The sequence below is a fragment of the Mytilus trossulus genome, chromosome 4 (genome assembly GCF_036588685.1).
Source record: "Mytilus trossulus isolate FHL-02 chromosome 4, PNRI_Mtr1.1.1.hap1, whole genome shotgun sequence".
Lineage (NCBI taxonomy): Eukaryota > Metazoa > Mollusca > Bivalvia > Mytilida > Mytilidae > Mytilus > Mytilus trossulus.
This window is the reverse complement of record NC_086376.1, coordinates 18,452,840-18,465,159: the sequence shown is the minus strand read 5'-3', so window position 1 is coordinate 18,465,159 and position 12,320 is coordinate 18,452,840. Positions and strand designations below refer to the sequence as shown.

The following is a 12,320-nucleotide window of genomic DNA, read 5'->3' as shown; positions in this document are numbered from 1 at the left end:
ATATTTTTATTGATTTTTTTCATAATTTTTGTTTAGCCTGTGATTTACAGCAAAAGTAGGCGAGACACTGGGTTCCGCGGAACCCTTACAAATTTTTTTCTTTATCCGTCACTGAAGAATAAAAAGACAACGTTTATGTCAATATTAACCTCTGTCTTCACTATCGACGTCATGTTGAAATGGGCCATGACACAAACTGTTTCATAACTGATTGACAAGATAACCTTGAACCGATATATATCAGTTACATAAGGACAGTATGTGATGAGGGCTTTTTCGATGAAATGTAAACTTCGATTTAGAATTTATACTTGTATGAGTCTTGTATAGACATTTAAGAACTTTGAAATGATAATTCTTAGTTCAAAACCTGCAGTTTCGGATTTACTAAGGAAAAAAACCACTGAAACGTTTCCCAAAAATGAATATATTAGTGTATTTTAAAATCTTTTGTACCCTCATATATGTAGTACACATGAGAGCCAACAGTGATCATTGCAATGTCAACATGAACAACACGTCTGTATTTAGCGTAAGGGCGACAGAGGAAGTCTTGGTTGTGTGCTCAAACGTGTGAGACCTAGCAACAAAAAGCCTATTAGTCAAATATGAAAATTAATTCCAACACTCGTTTAACTGACCTTGAAAAAAAATGAATGAAATGGAAATGCCAGTTGACGACAAAAATATAATTGACACCATAACGTTACTTAAAACTACATGTGCAATTTCTCCGCGACTGTCTAGTTTGGTCTAGATTCCGAGCAAGGAAAATGGCATTATGCTGTCGAAAATTTGTTCCATGTCTAATTAACTTTTCACCGATTTGACCTTTAGAACGTTTGTGATAGCCATGACTTCGTGTCTTATCTTCTGGGTATTTCACTTCGATATTTACTATTTGATTGTTCACGGGGATGGCACCAGGTAAAGCATTTATAACATTTTGAAAATATAACAAACCAGATTTACTATTAAGGTCAACTAACATCAAATGTTGCTTATGTTTCTACATGCAATAACTTCGAATCACAACAACTCTAGGCTAGCTTTTAGTTTTCATTTTTAGTACGGATTTTTGTAATAATAATCACCAGAACAAGAACCTAATAAAAGTATTTAATTTAATATTGGTTAAATATTACAAGTTTCTTAATATTGTTACAATTTTTCGCACACAGCCAAGATTTAGTCAGACTTGTGTAACAGTGTTTGTCTTTTTTTTTCGTCTCCCTATCGTTTCCAGTAGCAATCACAAAAGCTCTTGTGTGCAATGACGTTTACTTTTTTATTCTGAATTTTGTTGGGGCATCGGTTACCGAGTGGTCTAAGCATTCGAACTATACTATCACTAACCCGAGTCGACAACAATGAGATTGTGAGTTCGAATCCCGCATGTGGTAGGTCTACTTGACTACAATTTCAATGTCAGTTTTCGAAGGACGGTGGTTCCCTTCAGCCACTCCAGCTTCTTCAACCAAAAAAAAATAACCACCTTTAAAAAGCACAATTGTGTTGAAAGTAGCGTTAAACACCAACCAATCTTAACTTTGTTCTAATATATTTATGCTTATTCAATAGACATAAGAGTACGTTATGACGTGTAATTTACATACCATTGTAACCTGGAGTCTAGAAATTGGACAAAGTTTCACAAACTGAGCTTTACTACCAATGAACTACCACGTATGAAAAATATAAAACGTGGGGTAAACGTCAATGGCACAGCAACCGAACGACAGACAAATAACGAAATACATACAAAGCCCGTTACAATAGACCGTTAGTTAAGCACTAAAGTTTTCCAAATCATAAATATTTGTGATTGTAACAGAAACTATTAAAATCACCACAATATAGGGTGCAAGATCTTATCTGTTCAGGTGTTTTAGACTTTTTCAAACTTCTGTATACTGTTCCTTTGAAAATATATCTGCTGTTAGCTGTTTTCTTAAAATAGACATTATTGTTACCTGTTATGAACAAAAATGACATCCCTATTTTTTTTTAATTATTTTTTTAGGGGTGGGTGGGTAATGAGGTCTCTTCCTATATATTTTGAAAAGTTCTAATGGTTGATAGCTTGTATAGGTTAATTCATTGAGCAAACCATAATCTACGGACGTTGTTCAACCGTTTAATCATTTAGCCACTGACCCTCTATAAAACAAAATGTATGCGGGGTAAGCTAGTGTAAAAAAATCGTATTGGTAACTTTCATCTTGGCTAAAATTACAAAACCTCTAAAATTACAGGCAATTGTCTCTGAAAATGTTATCTTCGTGCTATAATGGTATATCAAGGTATATAGATTTTTTTCTTAGTGTCTGTGTCCGAAAGTCATAGTGAAGTACAAATGTACTGAAAAGATAATAACAAAATCCAATGTCCTTTAGATATTGAGATATTAGTCATTATTTGTTATCATGCATAACATCTGATTTGCTATCTTGATATGAATTTAAGATTGTCTTCAAATCACGTGCACTGGCATGCCATTTCAGTACACGTGCACTGGCATGCCATTTCAGTACACAATATAACAAGACCAATGAGTAACCATTAAATAGTACCTGTGGCGGATCCAGAACTTTTCCTAAAGGGGGGGGGGGGGGGGGGGGGGGCTCCAGTCATGCTTCATTGATTCCTTTTATAATCAACCAAATTTTTCCCACGGACGGGGGGCAGGCCAACCAGCCCCCCCCCCAACCCCTTGATCTGCCTATGGACCGTGTCAATTGTTTCCGGACCAGATGCGCATTTCGACAATGTCTCTTCAGTGATACTCGGGGCCAAGATATTTGAAAATCAAAAAGATGAAGAGCTATATAAATACATAATTCAAAAGAATCGTTTAAATGTCTTGAAACGCTACATGCAATTGAAGTTAAACGTAGTTTCTCCTTCTATATTTGTGAAGGAGTTAAATCCATCAACAGAATATATAATATTTTGTACGAGAAAAAAAAGGATATTATTTTGTGTTTTACCTCCTGAGCAGCCCTTCGATATGTACACTACATTTGCTTAGCGGTAATTTGTAGATGAATCAACTTGTCAACAGCACATGACTCAAGCTAGCGAGCAATTAGCCAGCAAACAATCAGGAAGTATAACTAAAATCCACATTTTCACATAAGACAATCGAGTTTTTTTCGTCCTAGCGAACAGTTGCAGAGACATATAATGCGTGCTCAAACCTCACAAGGTGAAATTTTTTTATTTCCAATAACAACTACAATAAAATTGAGTATGGAAATGGGGGATTCGAAGGCCACCAACAGGTCTTTAAAACAGCTATAAAATCCCGCATTCAGAGGCGGGCGTCAGCTGGCTCCTAACTTGGGGGCAGTTGCAAACATGCGGCGGGGTTAAACAAAATACATCAACAGAACACAATGCCCTGTACAAAACATCGTACATTTTACAAAATGTATTTAAAAAACGATATCATCTTACTTTGTATATATTTATTTACTTATTTATCTAGGAATGGCCCCCACAAAATCCGTCATCGGTATTGTACTACTATGTTGCTGCAGTGGAGCGTTTGCAGGATTTTATTTAAAGTCTTTATCCTATACAAAACTGCCAGCAACCATATCTCCAACGAAAACCTTCAAAATGTTTGCTGGTACAGCCGAGGAAGCGGCATATGACCCAACAAATGAAATGTTGTATGTTGTTGGTAAGTTGAATAAAATTGAGCTTTGAAATGGGGAATGTGTCAAAGAGACAACCCGAATAAAGACCAGAAAACAACAGAAGGCCACCAATGTTTTTTTTTTTAAATTTCCATGTATAGTTTTATACTAGTATACGGAACTGTGGATAAGAACCAAAAACTCTTCTGTGAAAAAATAAAAGATTAATCAATACAATAGATAATTGAATTGTATTTTGTGGTAAACAAGAAACAACATAAAGTTAATTATAGTTCGGCTAGTTGAGGAATTATATGCTATTATACCAAATTACATAAAATAAGTTATAGGTTCAAATGATTTTACTTTTAATCTACATTGGTATTTATTTGAACAGGTGAAGATTCTGGTCTCATGCACGTAATTGACGTATCAAATCCCGAAATGCCTCGAGTAGCAGCAACCCACACTTTCTCCAAGAGTGGTGACGGTAAACCCCGAGATGTTGCTGTTTGTGGAACAGAAGTTGCTGTCGTTTTGTCTTCACCTATAAGGGATGTGTATGAGGGACATGTTTACTTCTTTCATACACTAACCAGAGCAGAATCACAACTTCAATATGACGGGAAACTTCCTGGTATCTATACACACTTTTAATATTCACGCCCTTTGATATACAAATAATTTGAGATACACACACTTTGATATACACAAACTTTGATTTACACACACTTTGCTTTACACGCACTTCGATATAAACACACTTTGATATACACACTTTGATATTCATGTACTTTGATATACACACAGTTTGATATACACACACATTGATATACACACACTTTGATATACACACACTTTGATATGCACACCCTTTGATATACACTTGCTTTAATATATACACACTTTGATATACACACACTTTGATATACACGCGCTTTTATATATACACACTTTGATAAACACACACATTGATATACACTCGCACTTTGATATACACACTTTGATATACACACACTTTGATATACACGCACTTTGATATATACACACTTTGATATACACACACTTTGATATATACACACTTTGATATTCACACACTTTGATATACACACACTTTGATATACATACACTTCGATATAAAAACACTTTGATATGAAAGAACTTTGATATATACACACTTTGAAATAAAAGAACTTTGATATACACACACTTTGATATGAAAGCACATTGATATTGCCGCACCTTGATATACATGCACTATGATATACACATATTTTGATATCCACACACTTTGATAAAACTTTTCAGTATAGTCTGTTTGAAACCGTCTTCTTTCAGTTTGTCATACTTTCCTTTGACGTTAAGATTCTATTTTGTTTTAAGCTGAGAAATGTCATTCGTTGATAGAATGATTGCATTCTATCTGTAGGTGTTAATAAGGTTTCAGATTTTTTATATAGTTCTCAAGTATGAAACCCAATTTAATAATCGAAAAAACTGCTTTGCAACATCAACACTCCGTTCCTTTTGGTTACAAGTATATAAATTTGCATGTTTTATATCAAATGATAATCTAATAAAAAAAATGGCAATTGACTGCATTTTAACTATAAGGTAAATGAACCAAAACAAAACAAACCTAAATCAAAACAAAACACAACAAATTGAAAACACAACAAAACAAAACAAAACAAACAAAACAAAACAAAAACATTTTATTCCATATTTCACTCTAGGTTCGGTTTTTTGTGATTTTACTTTTTATACGACCGCAAAAATTGAAAAAAAATTCGTCGTACATTATCACGTTGGCGTCGTCGTCTGCGTCGTTGTGGGCGTCGTCGTCGTCTGCGTCGTCGTCGTCCGAATACTTTTAGTTTTCGCACTCTAACTCTAGTAAAAGTGTATTGAAATCTATGAAATTTTAACACAAGGTTAATGCCTACAAAAGGAAGGTTGGGATTGATTTTGGGAGTTTTGATCCCAACATTTTAGGAATTAGGGGCTAAAAAGGGCCAAAATAAGCATTTTCTTGGTTTTCGCACAATAACTTTAGTATAAGTGAACAAAACTCTATGAAATTTAAACACAAAGCTTATGACCATAAAAGGAAGGTTGGTATTGATTTTGGGAGTTTTGGTCCAAACAGTTTAGGAATAAGGGGCCCAAAGGGTCCAAAATTAAACTTTGTTTGATTTCATAAAAAAATGAATAATTGGGGTTCTTTGATATGCTGAATCTAAAAATGTACTTAGATTTTTTATTATTGGCCCAGTTTTCAAGTTAGTCCAAATCAGGATCCAAAATTATTTTATTAAGTAATGTGCAATAGCAAGAAATTTTCAATTGCACAGTAGCAAGAAATCTTCAATTGCACAGTATTGTTCGATAGCAAGAAATTTTCAATTGCACAGTATTGCGCAATAGCAAGAAATCTTCAATTGCACAGTATTGTGCAATAGCAAGTATTTTCAATTGCACAGTATTGCGCAATAGCAAGAAATATCTAATTGCACAATATTGTGCAATAGCAAGAAATTTCAATTAGAGTTATCTTTCTTTGTCCAGAATAGAAGTTGATCAACTTATATCAGTGTTTTATACAATATACAATGTATATTCACTTTTACTACCAACTATTAAATTGAAACAATTTTTACCATTCAGTGATAACAAGCACTTTTTTTTACAATTTAATATTTTATGCTGTGTCAACTATTAAATCACAATCCAAATTTAGAGCTGAATCCAGCTTGAATGTTGTGTCCATACTTGCCCCAACCGTTCAGGGTCAACCTCTGCGGTCGTATAAAGCTGCACCCTGCGGAGCATCTGGTTGACATGTGAGAAAATATGTATTTTCAGTGGGTGCTCATCCAGACATGATAACCTTCAACCCAACATGCACTAAAATCCTCGTGGCCAATGAAGGACAAGTTGGTAAGGATATAGCCAATCAATTCTCAGATCCACCCGGAACAGTCACTATAATACAGAGAGAGAGATATGGTAACCCATCAGAACAAACAGTTGATTTTTCTAAAGGAGAAGGACAGTAAGAATATGTTTTATTATTACATACATTGCATACAATCATTTTCTGTGCTTTATTTTGTAATTCATTCATTTGATTGTATAGCTTAAATTTTGGGCACCATGATTGGTTAATAAAAATTATCTTATCTACATTGGTAAAGGGTTGGTACTTTTTTTATATTATACACTATCATACTGGGCACAAACACCAAATCTACCGTTCCTGAATGGGTTTTTTTTTTCTATTTCATGTCAGTAACCCAAAATCATGTGATATTATACCATTGACGTACAACAATGTAATGAATTATCCAATCGGCAATCCTCTGGTCAAACCGCTACTCTCCTTTTCCTTATATGAAGGTACGGGATCGATCGAGTCGTGACGAATGGCGAATTATCTAAACTATTCTTATAATTCAAGTGTGATCAACCAACGAGATAAAGTCGAACCTAAAGTTAAATATATGTGTAGGTTGTTGCTAAGTAGCCTTTAAGTTATTAAAGCATTACATATATGATATAATGTATATTTTAGATTTAATTTGCGAAGACCTTCGTATTATATACCACCTAATATATGGCCAAGTACTCCGCCAACTTTTACTCAGGATGCAGAGCCTGAATATATCGTTGTTTCTCCTGATGGGAAATTAGCTTATATCATCCTTCAGGTACTAATAGTAAACGGTACTCATAGCTTGTATGACACCACACCAAGCACATACATATCATTGATTTCAGTATTGACCTATGTGTATCACATAAAAAAACATCGCAAATGACGTCGTTAGATATACAGAATGAAACAATATACACAACGGTTTCGTTAATACCAATAAACAATCGGTAGTAAGCCTACTTTTCTGCATTGGCTAGAGGTTTAGGGGGAGGGTTGAGATCTCACAAACATGTTTAACCCCTCCGCATTTTTCGCCTGTCCCAAGTCAGGAGCCTCTGGCCTTTGTTAGTCTTGTATTATTTTAACTTTTAGTTTCTTGTGTACAATTTGGACTTTAGTATGGCGTTCATTATCACTGAACTAGTATATATTGGTTTAGGGGCCAGCTGAAGGACGCCTCCGTGTGTTGGAATTTATCGCTGCATTAAAGACCCATTGGTGGCCTTCTGTTGTTGTCTATATGGCCGGAATGTTGTCTCTTTGACACATTCCCCATGTCTATTCTCAATTTTACTACTTGTATTTTCAGATTGTTGGTAAATTTGGAGGACAGTAAGCTTGTCGATGGGACTTCCGTGTATAAAATGATATGAATAACTATCAATCAATTGTCAAGTTTGCTAAAAATTATCAAAAATGATACCTATATATTGTCACAGAAAAAAGCATTTTATCAGAACACAAAAGTATGTTATACAGGGCCAGATATTTTACCCTGTAACAAAGGGGTAAACACAATGAGTCCAAACATCTGACTTTTTTTTAAACCTGACATGACCATATCATTAAAAGTAAACAGAAGTCTTGTCTTTACAGAAAAATAATGCCATAGCAACACTCGATCTCAAAACATTTGAAATGAAATCTATAACCTCAATACCTAGAAAAGAATGGAGGGACGACGGAATGGACCCTAGTGATAGAGATGGAGGTAAGAAGTGTTAAATAGGGCTGTTTTCTGTCCCTGTAAGAGGCTTTGGTCGGGTTGTTTTCTCATTGACACATTCCCCATTTCCATTTTCAATATCAGTTTAGAAGGGAAATGATCGTTCTAGTCTGTAATGGTTTTTAAGTGTAGATATGGTATGATTGCCAATGAGACCACTTGCCACAAGTGACAAAATGACATCAAAATAGGCCTTTTCCTGGTGGAAGAAGTCTGTTTTGATGTATAAACACGTAATTAAAATAAAACTCCCTGAAACTGGTAGGAATGAGCAAATGCTTTTTTAAAAATAGATATACTAGTTTGATTTTGTTGCGTGAGTTGACGTCGGATTTCAAAATCACCTTAGCCTTAACCTGCATGGGCATCCTTGTGGCTAAACCAGAAACTGGGGAAATGAATTATTCAAGCCAAGTTAAAGTCATCACTTTACGTACTAACGTTACAAAATACATATTTTCAAGACAAGAAAAAGTATTTTAAAAAAATGCATGAATAGAGGACTCAAAACATCTTAACACGTGAGGGTGTTGCAACGTATTGCCTGGATATTCATTAAACTGATTAAATTTTTGCAATATTTGAAACATTTTGATGTGGAAAAAAATATGCATGATAACTTTTTTGAAAACATTATTCTTATAATATTACCTGGAACTGCTAGAAATAAGGATATGTTTTTCTTTCTTCAAAAATTGATACTCTGGTATGATTGAGTTGCGGGGCATGGCGTCGTATTAAAAAGATACTTCGTGTAAACGCGTGGACATCCAAGAAGATTTAAAAAACAAACAATTAAAAATGAATATATGCAAGTTAAGAATTATGAAAAAATTTTACATTTCAGGTGCACATTTAAGCAAGTTTCCATTATACAGTATTAAGCAACCAGACAATACAAAGATACTAACAGTTGGAAGTACAAACTATTTAATAACTGCTGATGAAGGTCATTATGTTACATACACAAGGGCAACACATGGTTTTGATTGGAGTGACCACCAGAGAGCAGATGTTTTAACCAGAGGTATAGGTTTAGATAAAATGTTGATAACCCAATGAGAACAGGTTCAAAATTCATACACTAAATCTCGTTTGACATTCATGTTTTATTCATGCATATCAATTCTGAAGTACATTTTAGATAATTGTGTTCACACGTAATAAATAGTTCATGCAATAGAAACTATGATACCTTTATAGCTTGCTGTTCAGTGTGAGCCAAGGCTCCGTGTTGAAGGCCGTACTTCGACCTATAATGGTTTACCTATACAAATTGTGACTTTGATGGAGAAATGGCTCATTGGTACTCATATCACATCTTCCTTGATGTGAGAATTCTACACTATTGTCTATGGATATTTCGGAAGATAGAGAACCATAAGATTTGTGAAAAAGAATATTATAATATATTTTATCTTTTGTTGACAGGTAAAAAATTCGACGAAAACGCAATAAACAATCAGACTTTCATCGCTCAACTTACAGCTGATTCTAAAGCAGGTAATATTATTAGTGCATGTTAACATATCATATGGTATTTGTTTAACAAGAATATTCAAGCAATCAATTGTTCGTAATTACATTTTTTTTTTTAACAATCTTTTTATTTTTGTCAGCTTTTATGGACTTAGATCTAGTCTTTTTGAATTGGCCTTTGAGTTATTTAAAAAAAAAAAAAAATTTGTATCGTTGTACACATCGGAAGCCATTTTTTGTGTGTCATCGATATAAACAATCCGATTTGTATTATTTTTTCTGGTAAATTGTTTTCTATAGATTCTAAGATAAAGATTCGACAGTACTTAATCGCTGATTACAAAATATATTCAATCTAGATTGGTCTTTAGCTGTCAAGATAGATAAATAGTTAAATCAACGAGGTATAGTGGTAGAATGTGTTTTTCCAATGGTTAAAAACAGTACACAGTAAAATACCGAATGCAATGCCCGGAAAAGATATGACGTGAAATTACAGGAGACCAAATTATTAGAAAAATAGTGTATCAAACTGGTCTGAAATTGTTTAAATTCACACAGAATTGAAGAAATTGTATGGACAATTAAAATGCATCTAACATCTCGGTTGTCAGTTTATATAAAATTGCTTGCATTTAGGTAGATTACAAGTTAGCCAGACGGAAGGATATAATCCATTTACACAGAAACTTTCAAGAGCTTCACATTTCGGTGGCCGTGGATTTTCAATATGGAATGCAAATTCATTTTCACTGATTTATGACTCCAAAGACGAAATTGAGAGAAAGACAGATCTGTTATTCCCTGATGTGTTCAATAGTGATTGTTTACCAAATACAATGACATACCAATCTCCTGCTAACTTGAAAGACACAACCTCCGACGATATGGTACGTATTTAATAATACTGGTCAAAATGGCATTTATCGGGAAAAGTACTCGTATAACAAGACATATAATAAATGTTTTATATTGGAACACTAATACTCTGCTGTAAAAGCAGTGAGTCTTTTCGTTGTGTACAATGTTTTTCTATTTTCAATTTACTACATGTAGTAAGTTCCTAACTCGAGTACAAAAAATAAGGGAAATTAATCGATACTTCTTTTTTTACCGGATGAAATTCGTTTTCTGACCATAAAAACAAGACAAAAACTAATGAAAATATTTTTTTTTTCTAAATTGCAGGGACCAAAACTTAATGCCTTAGATGTGGCAACAGACAATGAAGATACTTTCTTATTGACCGGAAGTGAGACAAGTGGTGTTCTGTTCCTGTATTCAATCAATACTACTTCCGGCTATCCTATACCTAAGTTTGAGAGTGCGCACAGAGCTGGTCTGACTGACTATGTTTGGTCTGAACTTTACGAAATGAACGAGGCTGGAGATGCTCAAATGTCAGCAATTGGGTAATTCATTGTTTAGTATACATATATATCGATTTATCGGCAAATTCATTGTCTGTTTGATTAACATGCGTTCAATTATTCGGACATTAAGGCGTAGAATAAGGTAACATTTTAATGTTTGTATAAAGTATACAAAATGTTTAATGTTAACATCTAAATATTCATTTTTGTATAGAAAATTTCAGAATAGTGACTTTAATGTTAATGAAGGGGTTATACTTAATCCCTTATATTTCGGTTATACGTTAATTAGTGATAATTTAAGAGGAAAAATCAAACACGTCGCTTCAAAAAAATATATTAGATTTGCACATTTAATGATTTTGTTTAACAAAGCTAAGAAAATAAGTATTCCAATAATTTGTATTTATAAATTAAATTTTAATCTAAAATAATTGTAAGTTTTAAAAGGCAAATACAGAATTTAAATTAAATGTTTTTTTTTCTATTTCAGCATCATAAAATCGAGTGAACATCGAGCCAATAAGACAATGGCATACGTCATCGGTAGTGCCTCTGGTACCGTGTCTCTGTATGAGATCAAACGAACCACATAAATACAAATAATATTATACTCTCAATAAAGAATGATATATGGAACTGTTGGCTTGAAAACTGATGTGTAAAATGAGTTAATTAATCTGCGAAGGGGAAACGCCAATGAGACAGCAACTCACGGCACAAATTTAAAAACAAACAGTAGGAAAAGCTTTACATCGTCATAAGTCTAAACAAGTTATCGTTCTGGCGGCATCTTGTTGATGTCCTTGTTAGGTTCAGTCTGGTTAATTTTTTTTGTAACTAAATATCAAGTCAAACCTTCATTGAGTTTTTTAAGAAAATTAGTAAGAAGCTTTTTTATGATCAAAAGAGAGCATTCAGAGCAAAAAGGGAAGAATTATTTTATTTTCTTTCGCATTTTACTGCTAAAGGGACTTTTTTTTACAGACTGCGGTATTTGTTTTTCAGAAATCAAAGACCAAAGGCTCTGCTAATCCTTTGAAACTTTAGGAGAAGTTTTTTTTCCTGTTTATTTAGACATCAAAAGCTTTGTTAAACATCCATGGAGTGTTATGAAATCTTGACAGGGAAGGGCAGCCGCTCTGTCAAGGTCATGAAAT

The 12,320-nt window shown here is 33.8% G+C and overlaps 1 protein-coding gene across 1 annotated transcript; it reads left to right on the top strand.

Moving 5' to 3' along the window:
- Window positions 1-865: 865 nt before the first annotated feature.
- LOC134714812 (mesenchyme-specific cell surface glycoprotein-like) lies at window positions 866-11,799 on the top strand. The gene is made up of 11 exons (XM_063576394.1): window positions 866-927; window positions 3,491-3,688; window positions 4,042-4,281; window positions 6,510-6,699; window positions 7,219-7,354; window positions 8,179-8,293; window positions 9,156-9,335; window positions 9,740-9,811; window positions 10,427-10,677; window positions 10,976-11,199; window positions 11,654-11,799. The coding sequence occupies exons 1-11, from the start codon at window positions 918-920 to the stop codon at window positions 11,754-11,756; spliced, it is 1,719 nt and encodes a 572-aa protein (XP_063432464.1). The 5' UTR covers window positions 866-917; the 3' UTR covers window positions 11,757-11,799.
- Window positions 11,800-12,320: the final 521 nt, after the last annotated feature.